At 42.3% G+C, this 18,800-nt stretch overlaps 1 protein-coding gene across 4 annotated transcripts in view; it reads left to right on the top strand.

Annotated features, from left to right (window-relative positions):
- The window catches only part of DLGAP4 (DLG associated protein 4), a 117,329-nt gene that overhangs the window by 36,509 nt on the left and 62,020 nt on the right, over positions 1-18,800 (top strand). The window contains exons 3-6 of one of the 4 annotated variants that reach the window (XM_054979908.1): positions 1,477-1,591; positions 7,704-7,754; positions 8,878-9,121; positions 12,937-12,939. In XM_054979908.1, the coding sequence (XP_054835883.1) occupies positions 1,477-1,591; positions 7,704-7,754; positions 8,878-9,121; positions 12,937-12,939 (413 nt within the window). The remainder of the gene's footprint in view (positions 1-1,476; positions 1,592-7,703; positions 7,755-8,877; positions 9,122-12,936; positions 12,940-18,800) is intronic. The other 3 variants (XM_054979907.1, XM_054979909.1, XM_054979910.1) reach the window with 3 other exon arrangements.

Here is an 18,800-nt window from a genome sequence, read left to right as displayed (position 1 = left end):
GCATAAGAGGGATACAGTCTGCAGGGAGTCCTGTTTCCTAAGAATATTTTCAATTCTCAAAAGAAAACCTCAAACCAACAATTGCCAAAGTAATACGTTCATGTAACAGTGGGAAGAATCGGGACAGTCATCACTATTTGCATCACAAATAGTATCTACCAGGTACCTGAGAGTCTTTCTCAACTGTACTCCGCACAGTAATCACAAGAACAATTAATGTTATCCTAGGAAAGTATTACACAAAACGTTGTACTTTGCAACTTGGTGCGTATGATATCCTTGCAACAAAATTCAGCCTTGAAGGAAGATGTGAGGACTGTGAAATATACAGGAATCAAATCAGATGGAGACAGCACAAAAATAATAGGAATAGAAGAAGGCCCTATATGCCCCATATCTGGGGTGGGTTGCACGATAGATCATTCTCTTCCTAGAGCCCTGAACACTTCCATTTTTAAATACATGTTTCTAAACCATGCAAGCATAGACAAATACAAATATTTCATGCTGCATAATCCTCATTAGGTTTAGTCAGAAGTAAGATCTACTGAGTTCAACGGGACTTGAACCCTCTAATATGTGTGCTTATTTCTGGGTGCTCTTCCTGGAATAAATCCCTTTGAGCTCACCTTCCAAGTAAATGTCCATAGCATTAAGAAGCATGTATGCCATCCTATGCACTCTTGCTTGGGAGTAATTCAATGGGACTTACTTCCAAGTAAATGATCAGGCTATGTGTTAAAAGAATGTTTGGTGTGTTTTGTTTATGCTAAAAATGACATGTTCACTAAGCCAGTGTTGTGATTTTTAATTTGTACATGCCAGGTCTTGTCAAAGTTTAATACTTTTTAAATATCGGGTGGAGGAAGCAGGCTGGAATACCCATGTCCATAAGACATCCAATAGCCTGTGGCTGAGATGTGCATAGATCATGGACTTTTCTTTTAGCATCGATTAAAACTGTACCCCAGCTTTTGATATGTGTTGTAAATTCTGTAGCAGTGAAGAATAAAGGAGATAGCAGTCCAGCACTCTGAATGTAGGATCTGTGTTCCCAATACAGAACATGATTTAGTCAGATAACAAATGTGATCTGATATCCCATTGGGTGAAATAGGAATGGAGAGCTTGGAATCAGTTCCCACCCCACCCCCACCACCCACTTCCCAAATCACTAATTGGCACTGTTTGCTCTGAGGACCTCACTGGCTCTTGGGTGGCTGCTCTCAGTACAACAGATGTTTGCAATGCTTGTTTTACTATGCAACATCCTTTTGCATATGCAGGACCAAACCCTGAAGAGTGATGTGCATGGAGATATCTGTTGCTATAGAAGGATTATCACTGCTGGTTTTAAGCAAAAATTGGCAGTACTCAATTGTCTTTGGCAATTCCTGATTGTCACCAAGATGCATTATTACCTCTCTCCCCTTGTTAAGAAATGGTCATTTCAGTTTCTCTGTCCTCATTCTACAGAAGTCTGGACCGCCTTGACTCTGTTGAGATCCTCTTGCCTCCAAAGTTCCCAAGCTGGGAGGAAGAATACAACCAGATCACAGAAAACCTCAACGAGTCCAGTTGCATCAACCAGGTGAGAGCCAGTGGCAACTAAGCAACTAGGACCAGCCTCAGAGTGGGATGATAGTTGAGAGGCTGCAGGAAGAGATATTCCCACAAACATGGAAAGAGATCTGCTTAATGAGATCATTTTCATGTGTGAGCCTTAAATTGGCTTTTGTATTGCACACATTTGTGATGAAATTGTAAAACTTTTCTATCACCCATTACTAGTAACATGAGAGAGGTTCCATGGTGCACCATGCATGAATATTCTGCCAAAAACTACTGCCAGGAGATGAGCAGTTGAAAGGCCATTAATTTCCACTGCATATATTTCACACTGGTGAGGAACTTTCTATGGCCCTTCTACTGTCTCCTTCAGAATCCCCAGTCTCTGTCAAACATGCACCATTTATCTGCACAACCGCTTGGATTCCATCATCTGCCCACATGGCAGACAAAGGGAACAGCTGGCCGTTGGAAGATTATTGATTGGCTGGTGTAGTTATATGTTAATTGCCCTGGGCATTTATTAATGTGGACATATGGGCATTCACCTTGGAAATATATAAACAAGATGATAAATATATTGTCAAAGGCTTTCACGGCCGGAGAACAAAGGTTGTTGTGGATTTTCCGGGCTGTATGGCTGTGGTCTTGGCATTGTAGTTCCTGACGTTTCACCAGCAGCTGTGACTGGCATCTTCAGAGGTGCAGCACCGAAAGACAGAGATCGCTCAATATCACAGTGTGGAAAAGATGTTGGCAGGTAATTTATATCTACTGTAAGAGTTGCGTCATCCTGTAAGAGTCATCCTGTAAATTACCTGCTAACATCTTCTCCACAGTTTGACACTGAGAGATCTCCGTCTTTTGGTGCTACACCTCTGAAAATGCCAGTCACAGCTGCTGGCGAAACGTCAGGAACTCCAATGCCAAGACCACGGTGCTACAGCCCAGAAAATCCACAACAACCAAGATGATAAATATTTATAAGTAGTAAAGCCCACATTAAGGGCTGTTACAGCAATGCTTGAATTTTGTGGGCAGTCTTAATGCATCATATCCAGATTATGCTTTCCCATAGTCTTCTAAAAAAACTGCAGCAAACTCTAGTTGAGTCTCCTTTCTCATTTGCACACCAGGCATATTTAACTATCCTCAGACTTCACAGAGCAGGACTCTGCTGCCTTCCCCTCCTGCTGCAGCTCACTGATGTCTCTGACAATTTGTTCCTGGGGGGTTAGTGTACCATCAGGAGCCACATATGGGGCAAAATGAGAAGCTGCAGTGGGAGGGGGAAATTTGTAGAAAACACTTGCAGAAATCCAGTCCTGGGAAGCTTTTCCGAAGTGTTGTGGCAGATGCCTGATTCAGATGCTTCCAAAGAATAGCAACCGTGTCAAAATCCCCTTGAGAAAAGTCAACTTGAATTTTATTGTACACTGGGAGGAGGGAACACAGAGTAGTGGTTGCACTAGGGAAATAATGGGTGGGTGGGGGAAAACAAAATTAGACCACATTATATGATTCAAATATGTGAGCAGTCTTTGAATTTGTGTTGTTTGTGTATCTTCCATTCGTCTGTATGTTGACCTATTTTCTCTGTAAAGATACTTTATGAAGCTCTTTTGAAATCCTCAGAAAAGAAGCTATATTACATTTTTCCAGTGAGGAGTAATAATCATCAATATTCCGCATGTTCCAAATCAAGAATATTAAACTCATTTCATCCACATAAGAACTAATTGAGAGCCCATTTGGTGTAATGCTTATGAGCAGCAGGACTCTAATCTGTATAACATTTTTAAGGGGCATCATCTTGCATTCAGGGCCATTTCCTTTTGAGTAAATATGATTAAAAAAACCTTATTCGTCTTTGGGAATGGAAATTCTTAGTACTTTCTTGGTCATAAATACCAAAGTCTCAGAAGCATCTTCCAGTTGCTGATATCTGAGGTCCTGGGAAAAATCAGCCCCCTTCATGATATCAAATTGGACATACTTCTTGATTCCAGACATATTATTCACATCTATAAGAAGAAGGGTGCTTATTTTATTTAACAATTTCATATATACAGTAAGAAACCAACAATATAACAAAAAGAAAAGGAAGGAGGGGAAAATACTGAACATGTTATTCTATAATATCCAATTAGTTTCTTCATTTTACCTGTGAATACACTTAGTTATAACCCTATTACTGTACATTCTAATTAAATACGTTCTAGGCATTTTCTTCCAGATTGGTTTTATCCCAATAAGCCACGAAAGGTCGACAAGCCTTAAAAGACTTTCTGGAGTTTTTATGTCTTCCATCCCACATTTGTCTAATTGCCATAATTTTACACATGATCGTAATAAACTATGCCTTGCTCAACCAAACTCTTGGGCAAGGAAGCATGGCATTTTTCCAATATGCAACTGTAATAAGGGTATTTATTTTTTTAATTATCAATTATCTTGAAAAGAGATCATCCTGAACTACAATATGTTTCTCAGTGATACGGATGCAATCAAATATTGAGTTAGCCCCCCAGTCCGTGAGCAGATTTTGGCAATGGTCCTCTTGAAACTTTCCTAATTACATGCTAGCTGTGAGCAGAACTGTGATATTTGATTCCCTCAGGCCAACTGAAAGTACTAGATATTCTACTAATGCATATTCCTACGATGGCATGTGACAACCACCACCACAACAACAAAAGAACATGCTATTACTAGAAAGGCACATACATCCAAATTATCCACAAATGAAAATTTATTTGTGTATATGGTAGATGATAAATACATATTTGAAATACTAAAATTAACCTTTATCATTTTAAAGAGTATCTCTCATATACTGCCTACTTTTTAAAAATTACATACCCATACTTTGAATGGGTGTTTTTCACTATACAATATGCATATGCCAGCTCTCATTTATGGATAATTTTACCTCTCATGCAAGCATTTGAAATCATTTTACAGTATTTGTGAGCTAATGATGTTCTTCTTTCAGTGAAAAGTGCACAGAAGTAGCAGTACATTCAATAATGGTACATTAAGAGAGCACCAAGAAAATTACAAAAGATCTTGCATTGGCCCTGATATATTAGTTGATATACAAGTGCACTAAGAATACCTACATGTTATATATGAGGTCAGACATTTATCATTAACTTTTCGCTTAGTTTTTAGCTCATAAAAAGAATTTATTATCAGGTAAAACAGAGAAGTTACCTGACTTAGGTCCAAACTACATAGGATGCTTTTTAACAAGTTCCCTGGACCCACCTCACGTTCCCAAGACACACAGCAGCTGTGGGGAATGTCATTTTTAAAGTCTGTGGGGACCTGGCCCTGATTTGGTTCAGAACTTCAGTGGGGGGAGGGGCTCCTTCCTCTCCTCACTGCAATGTTTTCTTGAGCCCAAATTACTCTGGGGGGGGGGGAGGGAGTTATATCCATAACTCAGAAGCTGCACATTGAGAATTTTGTGCATGTGCAGCTCCAAAGTTATGCAAATAGCTTCCCGCCAGGGCCATTTTGGCTCAGGAAAATGGCATATGGGGGTCAGGAAGACCTCCACCACTACCCTCTGCAGTCTAAATGATGTTCCCCACAGCTGCTGTGCAGCAGTGATGAAAGCAAGTTAGATCCAGAAAATATCTTGTGTGTTTTGGCTCTTTGATATAAAGACTCTGTGGCCCAGTGGTAGAATTCTAGCTACCAGCAAGTAATAACAACAGCAAAAGCAACCATGCTTATATATCGCTCTTCTAGATAGATTAGTGCCCCACTCAGAGCAGTGAACAAGTTAGTGTTATTATTATTATTATCATCACCATAATATAGCTGAGGAGCTGGGGCTGAGAAGAGTGGTTTACCCAAGGCCACCTACTGATCTCATGGCAGTAGTGGGATTCAAACCAGCAGAGTGCTGATTCATAGCCAAACCACTTATCCGCTGTGCTACAGCAGCTCTCTATGAGACTGCATGGTACTGTGGTTGAAAATGTAGTGATGCAGAGATGTCTGTATACTGCTGTCATGTATTTGCCATCTCTAGGGATCCAGAGTTTGCCAAAAAATCCTCTTTATTTTCCTCAGTGGTACCAACTAGTCATCATCATCCTTACTCCAGCTCATGGGCTACATAGACAGCTGCACTGGCTTTTCATGTCTGATTGGGTGGCATCTTGCCCAGGTTCTATCTGTGCCATGATGTAAACAAAAATGGTGTGGTGTCTCCTGTGACACGTTATTCCAAGGTGATAACAAGGTAGACAGAGAGTTTCACCAGGCCAGAGCCAGGACTGAAGAAGCCCTGGCTCTGGTCAAGGCCAGGCAGGCATCCCTGGGGCCAGGGACCTTTAAAAAAAACCACATCTCAGACTTAAAACCAAAAAAGAAAGTGGTTTTTTGCATGGTGCATGACTGATCTGCACAGATACATTGTGAAAAGGGGCTAGATAAAGCCATATACAAGCCATGCTCACTGATTATACTCAGAGTATAAAATGACAGTTTTGACAGATGGATCTTGTGCCTGCCCAACCGGTAGGAAATAAATCCAATAGATCATTGCTTGTGAAATGGAGATTTGCTGATTTAAAACATTTCCACCCAATTCAGGGTCTCAGAGGATAAAGAACTTTGGACTAAGCAACTGCTAACTGAGAAATGCCTGTCTTGTGTGTTAGCCATTGTGGGAAACATGATAATGTACTAGGAATAAATTTATCTGGTGCCATAAAGCTGTTCTTCTGCTGAGTGCAATGCAGGTTTTCTGGAAGATGGGATGGATTTCTGTCACAAAGAAGGTCTGTCTCTAGCTTTTCCCATCTGAGGGAAACTGTTGGGGAAAGACAAATCAGCGGATTTGGAACCCGTTTCTCAATTTTTATGACAAAGGAGGGCAACTGACATATGATATGTGAATCTAGCCTTGAAAGTACTGAATCAGTTAACCACCAGATGTTTCCCCTAAAGCTACCTGAGACCTATAACCTTTAGAAGTCTACAGTGCGGTGCACTTACTTGGGAATAAGTCCCATTGAACTCAGTGGGATTTCTTTCTGAGTAAATGTGTATAAGATCAGACTACAGAATTGATAGAAAACTCTGAGTATAAGTTCTTGAGTACTTGGAGCTGCCTATACGGAATCAGATCATTCCTCTGTCAGTATTGGCTACTTGCTACCTGGGACCTTTTGCATGCAAAGCAGAAGCTGTACTACTGAACCACAAGATTCTCCTTTCCTAGCATAATTCTGGACAGATGGGTGGACTATAGAGAGTATTCCGTGCGAGTCTTTGGATAGCTCTGTAGAATGGGATGGAATACAGCTTTGCAGCAGCCAGTCCGTTAAGCCGTGTGTCACTTTTCGGGGACAAATAAAGCTAGCTGGAGTCCTGTTGGGCGTTAAGGATGTATTTATCCTGCATATGGCTATTAACAGCCACTGAGGCCATGTTACATCTTTTCATGCACTGGTCTCAGGTGTGTGGTTTGCCTTGAGTAAATCTCTATGATTTGGTAGCATAGTCTGACAAGACAGTCAATGTAATAGCTGTACTGTATCTATCGTTGCATAGTAGGTTCTCAGGAGCACCTTGGCAGAGGCTAGTTTATCAGTGGCCGATCATATCGCTATGCAAATATTGCCATTCTGAGCATGGTAATTGTGCTCCTGCAGATTTCTTGCAGAGCATTTAGACGGGTAGAGTTGCATTGGGTAGCAGAAGTGTAGATGCACAGTAGACTCATATACCTCTCTTCCTTTTCTTAGTCTGTTCCCAGATATTATTTCCACTAAGTTTTTGTACCACTCACCATCATTAGCAGCAACTGGTGCTTTTACAGCTTTTGCTGTAAATTGTGAGTTGGTCTCACCATCTGGCTTTAGGATGAACTTGTCAAGATGTTAAATGTGTCCAAGGGCTTCATTTACTGGCCTGTGGAGTTTTGTCTTCTTGTGGTTTGTCAGCTGTCTTATGAGTTGTGGGTTATTCTGCTGTTCCATGTAGACATCACAGGTTAAACTGCTATATGGTGGTGGTTGTTACTAGTCTGTGGTTCCTGTGAAGTGCTTCTGTACAGAAGCACTGAGATCTCCATTCCTCATGCTTTAATCTTCTTCCACTCTTTCTTCCAGATATTTGGACAGTCCACATTTATTCCACAGATATTTACACAAGGAGAACAGGTACTGACAATCTTCTACTGCACCCCTTATGAGCAGTTAAAGTGCCTGAGGTTGCTAAGTGGGGGGAAGAGAATCTGGGATGAGATGACTGGAAGTAGCAGACAGAGAAAACAGCCTTATGAATATTTCAAATTGGTTTATTGCTGTCAGAGATTCTCTGTTGCCTTTTAGTGCTGTGATGAAGGCTGGGAGACATTTTTCTGTGATTAGGCCAAATCTGGCTTAAAGTCAGTAGATTGGAATGAGATCCTGGAAACAAGAAAAGGAAATATATTCATAGACTCTAGGCCTAAGAAAGATCTGGAAGCCAAGAGAGACGGCAGATAAAGATAGGGGGCTAATAGAGCAAGTGACTTTTATTGCTCTAGTTTACTTTGTTGAACATTGTGAATTGAACCTACAAATGTATAAAAGATAGATATAAAATTAATTAGAGGGCTCCTTCAAATGAATTGGTATCAGTTGTACGTGTGTTTTAGTGACCGATACTAAATTTGGTTAGTTATTTCTAAAGAAAAACAAGATCTCAACAGAGAAGCTATATAGGACAGGTACTAAGTAGGTCTAGCTTGAACAGGATGGTAAAGGTAATCCCTGAGAGGTCTTAATCAAATATTCGGGGCTAAATGTTGTGGCTTTAATGAGAATAATAGAAGGAATTGTTCCTACTTAGATCTACAATCCATCACCCAGAGTTAGATTATCAGGTGTGGGAGTCTTACCACAAAACATACCTGAAACCTTGTTTTGAGCATCACAGAGTGATTAATTTTCTGCAAAGTTCTTTCTCTGTGAGTTAGCCTAGAGGTTTTGCCTCCTCACTCATGGAAATTCCATGTGCCCGATCTTTGAGGTTCTCAAATCACTTTATGGCACCAGGGAACTAGTTCTTTAAGCATTCCTGAATAGACATAAGCTTTGGTTTGTGCAAACAGTAGATTGCATAGAAGAACCCCAGCTTCTGACTCTCTTCCACCCTCTTTTAGTCTTGCCCCCTACATTTTACATCCCTCTTTACAAAAGTAATACCTCTGCAAACATGGCAAATGCATTCCAATTGAAGGGCCCCATAAGACCTGGAAGTATGTTGGACAGGAAAAAATAACCACTGGTGTTCCCACAGGCAAGAGAGATGGAGTTGAATGATCAGTACGAGGGCCTGTGTGAATCAGCCTACAGCGAAGCAGAGTCAGTGGCCGTGGAGGTGCTCGACCTACCCCTTCCCAGCTACTTTCGCTCACGGAGCCACAGCTACCTCCGAGCCATTCAGGCAGGCTGCTCCCAGGAAGAGGACACTGTCTCTGTTCGGTCCATCTCTCCACCCCCAGCCAACAGCATCAGCGGGAGCCGGACGCTTCCCAGCAACAGTAAGTGAAACCCTTTTCTTTCTTTTTTAATTGTGGTGCATCTTTGGGCTACTGCTTGCGATCTGCGTTATGAAGATCATTTTGGATGGTTAATGTTGTTCCAATGAGATAGTGATTGAATTTGGAGCTGAAGTTTTGGTTACTGACATTTGTTTAAATGTTTTCCACTTTACCAACTGAGTGACATTTAAAGCTCGTACTTCCAAGGGTTCAGCAACCCCCTGGGAGTGATAAGTGACACAAAAATGGCAAAGCACAAACTAGTCAAAATGAGGTATTTTTAAGGCTACTGTTTGGGAGTAAATGCCATTCCGTACGATGGGGCTTATGAGAACGCATGCATATGGCCAGGCTGCACTGATGCAGTCCTAAGCACGTTTACCAGAATGGATTGTTATGAACCCTTGAATTTCAACGTAAGATGGAGACTTGTGGCAGCTTAAGGTTAATGAGTATATTGTATCATAAGTTTTCAAGGAGTTTTGTGGCACTGGCTCATGAAAGCTTTTGTCACAATAAATGTGTTAGTCTTTTTGTCTCCTTTGTGTCTACCAGGAGAAACCATCTGGAAACAGCTGTCTCCCTTACAAACAATGCTTCGCTTAAAACTTCCTAACATTTTGTGCTTGGACCCTATCTCTATGGTAGCCATTTTGCAGCTAGTCCCACCCACCCCCATGGCCACCATTTTATTATGGCACTCCCTGTTCTCAAAATTTAAAATGCACCCACAAGTTCAACAAGATTGGGGACACCTAAATCAAAAGACAGTTGTGGGCTAGATTCATGTACAGGGCAGGGGAAGGTATCCTTTCTTTTTGTGGAGGAGCAGCTCTATTCACTTGTCTCCATACTCCATACTGCATTGCAAGCCACTTTGAAACATAACATTGGTCCACAGAGGCAAAAAGCCCCACTGTACATGTGTCTAAATGGGGCTATTAGATATTCTATAGACGATTTTCTGTTTAGAGAATAGTTTCAATAGTGGAATTAGGACCCAGTCAGCAGTAGTTCCAAATTTCTTCTTTCTGTCACTTAGGGTTGGTTTCCTAGGAAAAGAAAGTGTTAACAAACAATATGAAAAATTGTCTGGTTCAGTGAAGATTCTTTAAAGATATTATCCCCATTTCTATGCTAGAATTGATTTGTTTCCAAGAAACAGCTGGTTGGTTGCAATACACTTCCAAGAAGCCTCTGTTTCCACTCTTAACCTCTTATTCAGTGTAATATATTCCTCCCCTGCTGCCCCCCACCACCACAGAGAAGACCTGACTACATTCACAAGAAGCTGGGTGCTCAATTCAAGTAGAGTTGCCAGCCTCCAGGTGGTGGTGACTGGAGATCTCCCAGAATTACAACTGATCTCCAGGTGACAAAGATCAATTCCCCTGGAGAAAATGGCTGCTTTGGAGGGTGGGATTTATGGCATTATACCCCACTGAGGCCCCTCTCTCTAAACCCCACCCTCTCCAGTCTCCAACCTCAAAATCTCCAGGAATTTCCCAACTTGGACCTGGCAAGCCTAAATTCAAGACTCCTTTTTTCTCCTTAGATATCATCAGGAGGAATATATTTCAACTGGCTTTATTTGGAATAACAGGTCCTAAATGGATTTAATTTAGTATTCTCTCTCAGATGGGCAGAGATTGTGTTGTAAAGTGAAGAGCATGAACCTAACCTGATCAGACGAGGGCAAGGCTGAACTGAGGCTGAGCTATCTCAAGGAAAAGGCCACTTCCAACACTTCCTTTAAAAACTGAGGGCCACTGGGTGAAACTTGGTTTGCACATGAAGGCCGAGAGGTTCGTCTGGTAACTTGGGCCCTTATAAATATACATAGTAGAACCCTTATTCCCACTCCAAAGCTTTATCAAAGTTACTGCTTGGGTCTTTGCATGTTTATATAGAACTAAGTCCCATTGAATGTGGCTAACTTCCAGGTAAATATGTTTAAAATTGAAATCAAGCAACATGATGATATGCATTTTTAGGTGGAAGCATCTGACTGTATGCCATGGGACTCCCAAATGAGTGCATGTGCCTATACACATGCACTCATTTGGGAGTAAATGCCAATGAATCCACAGGACTTCTGAGGGGGGAAATGCACAAGAATGTTACTGTTCATTGCAAATCTCCTGTTCAAATCATCCATATGTGCACAGCATGTGTTTGGTCCAGTTTCCCCAGAAAGTCAAGAAAACAAGCTATTGTTTGTGACTTGGAATAGAATGGTGAAGTGTGGTTTCTTGTGATTAAGGAAGCAGTATATTTGCAAACCACATGTGAAGGGAGAGGGAGAGGATAAGCCCAACAATTCCTTTAGGCTTGTTCCATATATAAAAATAATAATTCTGGTTTGCTGTTTTGAGAGATTGATTGCAGTCAGTTGGTTTGGACCTGAAAGAGCTTTTTTTGGCACAAGGGGGACCGTTGTTGTTGTTTGTGATTCTGCATCAATTTAGATGGCTGGATTAAAATTGTAATGTGTGTCCTGATGCCGAGTGTTGCAAAGAAATCAGCTCAGGCTGCGATATGCATGGGATTTGTGGTTCTTAGAGGTTTATGGATTGTTTCACAGAAAATAAATTGCACTTGGCGGTGAGATACAAAGCCCATTTCTGTTAAGACACTTTTCCCCTCTTTGACGGAATAGGAAAAGAGTTTAAGTTCCCCCAGGCCAAAGAAATCAGCTCTGCACCCCCTACTACTGCCTCTCAACAGGACATTATGACAGTTTACTAAATGTTGGACAGTGTTGGCATGCTTGTATATCGTACGGCAATCAAGTTTCAAGTATTTCTTCCAGCTACAATGAGATCCAAAAGCTTCTGTTCTAAATTGGGGTTTCTGCCTTTTTTCAGACAGAGGCTCTGTGCCTTTAAGAATTGTATACAAATCAGAAATTCAGCAGGTTCAGGCTTTTCCACCAAGGTTATACAGCAGCGGAGAAAATGGCATTATTGAGGGGGTGCACTGAAAAGTGGAGATATGGTTGCTTCCACCCCACTGCTCCACTAGTCCACTCCTTTCATCCATTGTGACCTTTGGAAGGGAATTCTAACTCGACCTCTCAGCAGGAAGCGGTAATGGTTGGGTGAAGGGGCCATGGAACACTGGGGTGTGAGGTGTCGCAGCTGCATTCTTTCTCAGTACCATACGGTTTTTAAGAAGCCAGATGCCATGTGAAGGCATGGGCGCTTTCAACATGGGTTCTTCTCTGTCGCTCTTGTGCCTGCTGCTAGTGCAGAGGCACTTGCAGTGGCAACGGAGTTTTCCTTTGCTCAGCCTTCTGTGGCTGCCATTTCCCTTCTGCTACCACAGGCCTTTTCCAGACTTTTCAGTAGATTACTATAGCATCATAACAGTCTACTGCAACAATGTACCATTCAGCAGGTTTGATTTTTAAAAAAAATCCCCTATGTCTCTAGCCCTTTTCATTCCAGAGAAGATGCAAGGGAGAATATGCAACCTACACCTTCCCATTATAACCCTGCAACAAAAGAGGCTAAAGTTTTTTTTAACAGATACACTGCTGCAATTGATTGTTACAATGCTATATTGATGTAGCTATTTCCAGGGTTTCTTTAAATGAGGGAAATGATGCTATGATGGAATAAACCTGGGAAAAGAAAACCTTCTTGTCCACATGACATCCAAAGGCACTTTGACTGTGATTTTTCCAAAAAGATCATACCGAAACAGCTTTGGGAAAGATCACAAAAAAGCAGGGGCAACTACAGAAACAGGATAAATAGACAATGACATCATGTGAATGCTCCCCAAAACAGTATTGCAGTAGGGAAGCAAAGGCAGTGCAAAGCATCCATGTGAAAATAGTCTAAGAAACAACAAAATCCACAGAGTTTTAAGTGACTAGAGATACTAGTATTTGTGGCAGTATGGAAGCCCCAGAGAATTAGGAGTACTAGAAATATGGAGAGAGGAAGTAGAACAACTCATTAAGGTTTTCTTGAGTACATGAGGGGGTTTTCACATAAGGATGCTGCTCCGTAGTTGTTCATGCAATATAGAAAATAGAGGGGAGTCATTTAAACTACATATACATTCCAATCCAAATGACTTCTTCATTCAGTGTTTCATTTTTTGTACTGACTAGCTGTTAGCTGCTTTATTAATATTTTTTCGTAAGAAGCTGAAATACTACAGTTCTTCACTCCCACTTGACCTTTCTTGTTGACTTTTCTGCTCCATTCTTTCTCTCTCCCTGCCCCCATCTTCCTTATGAAAATGAAGCCTTCTACTAAATGTAAACTAAATCCTGTGTGTGAGTTAAGTAGGCAAAATTTAACAGCCATCAAAATATTTGATAAGCTGCAAAATGTTCCAATTCTTTCTATAAATTCAGGTTTAGATTGCATGCTATACATGAGTTAGCTCAGGTTTGACAGCCAGGAATACCTTCTCTTGATCATGCCACAGATAAAGCTAGGGTTCCCAATCAGTGCAGAGGATCCTCCCCTCCCAGCCTCTGCCCCCCCCCATCCCACTTACCTGGCTGATGGAGGGGAAAGGTGTGGGGAATGTGTCCAGGATCTCTGGAGGGCGCTCTCGCATGCTGAGTCCAGACCCTTCGTTGTCACACTGGGAATGATGTCATTCCCAGCACAACAATGAAGGGTTGAGAATGCAAGTGCATTTTGCATGCACACCCAGTGAATAACCCCCCCCCCAAGTGCTTCCCCCAAGACACCTCCTGTCCCATCATTTGGCGCCCAGGAGACCTGGTAACTCTAGCAAAGCCTTTGTGCCTTGCAAAGTTTAACACACAGGAGAGGGAAAGTAGGAAAACCAACTCATCTCGTTGGCTGATATTTTTTCAACAGCTACTTTGAATCACTGGCTTTCTAAGCAGTTTATTCCCCCTACAGGAAGCATCTCTGAGCTTATGCAGAGTGTTCTCTCACCACTGGGCAGTTACAGCTAGCTCTGATACGAAGGGAGTTAGAAAGGAGTGCCAAGAAAGCTTGAGCCCCAACAGTAGGTCATTTGTTCCATGCACTGAGAAACATCTATGGTTCTGTGGCTTTGGCAGAAGATGACTGCACAGTCCTTGTGAGCATTCGGTGCAGGGCCAGAGTCAACATACTGTGCAGCGTGACTCTAGCAGGGCTCACTGACACTGATCTCCCTACCCACTCAGTTTTTAGTGTTTTACTGCCCATACTCCCAGATGCATGCACTGGCTAGTGCCACCAAGGGAAGAGCAGCAATCACCAGTGAGCATGGGCAGTGGAAGGGCTCATCATGAGCAGGCAAGGGAAGGGTGCACAGGCAAGTTGGAGGCATGCATGTGGGTGGGATGGAAGAAGGGTAAGAGCAGGGAGAATGCTGGTGGGCAGAGGAGGAGAGGTGGTGCTAGATACTCTCTGTCCAGGGGCCCACAAAACCTAGAACTGGCCCTTGTTCTGTGTATCTGGACATGAGTTTGTGTACCCCCGATAGAATGGCCGAGGACCCAGTTTGAGAAGCAGCCCAACTGTGTGCCAGTAAGGGCAAGGAACAGCCTACCACTGCCGTGCCACAGCTTGGCAGCCATCTGTGCAGAGCTCCAGTCCCACAGCGAGGCCCGTTACTAATCTCATCAACCAGCACTGGCCCCACATTGCCTTTCAAGGCAGCAATAATTATTTTTTTTCCCCTTTAAGATTTTCTTCTTCTTTTTGACCTAGATTCCATCTTCCAAAAATAGCTTTCTCTGAAAACAGGCAGGGGATTATGCAGTTCGTATGTGAGCACCCGCAAGCAATGTAATGTTTTCATTTAATTTTCTACTCAAGATCTGTGTGGGAGAAAGTGAGGAAGAGAATTTTACAGGGTCTATTCGGGTATGTAAAGAAAAGCTGCTCAATTATATTATAGCCACACATCTGTGAGATGTATATTCCGACCATGTTGTCTGAACAAGTACACAGGCTCCAGCATTGTTATGTAATGTGACCAGGCAGGTTCCTCGCGTGCGTATCAGTGAAGCCAGGAGAGCTGTGCTTTGCTAGTGAGATTCTAGCCTGTGTGCAGGTAGGCTTTCCCGCCTCCCTCCCCAAATAAATGCTCTTTCTGTATAGCTTGAATATTCCTGTTCTTATCTTGCCCATTCAATCCTCTTGCTGGGTTTATTTATAAGGAAGGACCGTGAAATGTGTTACATGAGCCTTTAAAAAACAGTTTACAGATAGCAGACTGTAGGGTACACACAGGGTCAGTTCATACTTAATGATGGCCCTAGTCTCTCAACCCTCAAAAACAGGGAAGAGGCAGTGATTGACAGTGCAATCCTAAGCAGAGTTACACCTAAGCAGACTGGAGCAACTCTGCTTAGGATTGCACTGTGAGAGAACCAACCCCTCCACATTGTGGCTGACTTTGTGACCACTATAATGGGTCCACAAATCCCAACAGCTGTGATTAATAATTATGGCTTTTCCATCAGAAATGTAGCCAATACACCTGCCCTGTGTATTCTATGAAGTGAAACAATTGATTTACTGGGTGATTTTGATGAAACTGCTGTACTTTCCCATCTCTGACATGGGAACAACAGTGGCTCACCTTACAGAGTTGTGAATGTGATGTGGAACAAGATCATGACTGTAATGCATTTGGGACGTGCCTAAATAACAGGATCAGTGTTGAAGAAGGAAAAAAGTAATGCCGCACAGTATAGGAGATGTAGCTGCAGCCCTTAGCTAGCATTGCATATGCATTCCCACGTTGTTCCTCAATATGTTGACATTTTTTTAAAAAAAAAACATGATACAGACACAAAAGCAGTTAGCTGTTTTACATTTTCCTGTTAGATCTTTGTAGAAGGTGTGGGTTAGGAATGATTTCCACAACTACAAGGGCTACATAGATTTTAATAGTGGCAGCCCTGCCCTATTCTTGCATGTATTATCAGCTAGGTCCTAGCAGTCATGTTGGCGTGCATCTGTGTTTTGCTGTGCAACTATCTCATGTGCTTTCTGATCTCCCTCCACCCTGCACAGCCTTCAGGCCATCTGGTTACCTTATGTGATGTAGTTACTTCACCCTTGTGCCAAACCGAGCTCTCCAAATGCTGCTGGCCAGGCACAGGAGCCAGCCTCTATAGCAATCATGTCCACCACCACCCTCACTAATTTAGACTGGGGCTGTTGCGTTCTAGGCTGACTAGGCATCAAATGCCACAACCTTAGGAGTAGGTGAATGTCATCCAAACGGGTTGGAGGAAAGCAGAAGTACCATAAGTGCAGCTGTGCTCTTTACAGTGAAAGCAACGTGGGTTGATCTGTACCTGCTGTATCTACTTCAGAGCTCTTGGGGCACATCTGCATGAAGTGGGGAAACTGCATCATTCAGTATGTCAAATTCCCATTTACAGTGAAATCCTAAGCACAGCTATTCCAGTCCAAGCTCATTGATTTCAATGGAGTTAGGCTGGAGTAACTCTGTTTAGGATTTCACTGTTAGTCTCGTACTCTGAACTGAACAGAGGCCTGCTAGTCCTAAACACAGTGGATAGGATTGTCTGTAGTTCCAATGTGCACTACATAGATCCTAAGGTGTAATGCTGGCACATGGCTCTATTTTAGGCCACATCTCCTATGCTTCTGTTAGAGTACTGAGGTGTCAAAAAGGGAAAGACCTCATATAGCCTATGCATTTATTTAAAACATTTCTATGCCACTTTTCCATCCAACTCAGGGTCCCCAAGGCTGGGAACATTAAAACATTTCAAGTATTTCATACATTAAAACATTTCAAACATCAAAACAGTGTTTAAAATACAAATATATATTAAATATATGTATATTTAAAATAATTAAATAGCATATATAAGCACATAAACACAAAGGAAGCAGACCAGTAAAGGGAATAGGCCAATAACAGTTATTGGGGATATGCCAGACAAAACAAAAAAGAAGACAGCAATAGAGGTCAGACAAATCTCAGGAGTAAGTTCTGAAGTTTCAGTGCCACATAGGCTTACCAACCTCCAGGTGTGATCTGGAGATTTTCCAGAATTACAATTGATCTCCAGATGACAGAAATAAGTTCCCCTGTAGAAAATGGCTGCTTTGGAAGGTGGACTCGGTGGCATTATATTCTGCTGAGGCCCCTTCCCTCCCCAAACCCTGCCCTCCCTAGGTTGCACCCCCAAATCTCCAGGAATTTCCCAGTCCAGAGTTGGCAATCATAGTCCCACTGAGAAAGCCCTTTCTCAGGCAGGCTGCCACCCATATGTATACGAGTTTTGGATCAGTGGAGAACGGATAACAGAATCCAGAATGAGTTTCTTAGCTTTCTGGCTGCATTCAGCCTCTACTTCGTCATCTTTTTCTTATATTGCTTTGGACTTTCTGCTGATGTGTTTGCAGCCATTTGTTTGGTGGAACGTGTTACTTACATAGCATCACTTTATAAATGCTTTAAAATTCAGAAGCACTTTTGTGATGATTGGCAAAGTACAATCATCTCAGTAAATGCACGTAAGCATCTCTGGATTCAAACCACAAGAACTGAGTTCCTGCATCCCTTGTTCGATTGAATTAATCTCTCTGTTCTTGACTTTCTGGTCAATTGTTATATTGTATAAAAATATGCTGTTGTTACTCAATTATTGCACAGGCTCAGGTTTGGATGATTATGTAGAGATTCTTTATTTTTCTAGTACTTAAATTGCAGTGGTTTGTTGCTTGAAAAATATGATCCATTTCCACCCAGGTAGCATTTCCATAGCAATTCCAGCATGAGTCACAAGCACATATTGACTAGCTCAGGTTGGTATATGATTCTCTCCCCTCCTCCACTTTATCCTCACAACAACCTGTGAGGTATGTTAGACTGAAAGACTGCGACTGGTCCAAGGTTACCCAAAGCTTTTCATAGTGAGTGGGGATTTGACTCTGGATCTCCCGTTCCCTGCCCAACATTTTAACCTCTATTCCATTCTGGGTGACTACGGTCATACATAGTAATGTCATATACTTACCTATCCACTGCTTGATTTTCTTACTTTATAATAATTTCTTTCCTCCCCCCCCCCACCTCTTCCATTTGTACCTATCAGCCAGAGTTACATTTCATGTATTTGATAAAGTATGCTATGGCTCCACACAGGACTGTTATTGTGGATTCCACAGACTAACCGTGGCATTGTTCCTTTTCACATTGCTCATAGTCTATATTTAATGTAGCATTATGATACCATTCACTGCCTCACACCAGCAGGGGCAGACTGGGATGAACACCAGCCCTGGGAAAAGGTCACACACACCCCGAGGGAGAGACAGCCAACCTGCCCAGTCAATCCCACATTGTGCATGGCTGGCTCAAAGCAGCGCTTCTGCTAAGCTGGGGCACTACATGTAACTAGGCTGTGCACTGCCGTCACTGGCATGGCTAGGCCCCACCCTATTGGCCACTGGGCTGGGGATGTCCTGGTGGCCATAATGGTCTCTCTGCCCTTACACAACATGATGTTCTCATCTTTATTCCAAGGCAAGTCTTCAGATCCTTCCCCATTGCAAGCTTCCCCCAATCTAGGACATGTATGCCTTGCCTTCTAGAGATATGAAAATTTTGCCCTGCTGTTAAATCAGTTTAGGAAGATAGCCATATTGGTCTGCAGTAGGACAGCAGAATATGAGTCCAGTGGCACCTTGGAGACCAACAA

Source organism: Eublepharis macularius, chromosome 5 (assembly GCF_028583425.1).
Source record: "Eublepharis macularius isolate TG4126 chromosome 5, MPM_Emac_v1.0, whole genome shotgun sequence".
Lineage (NCBI taxonomy): Eukaryota > Metazoa > Chordata > Lepidosauria > Squamata > Eublepharidae > Eublepharis > Eublepharis macularius.
This window is presented reverse-complemented; position numbering and strand designations above follow the sequence as displayed.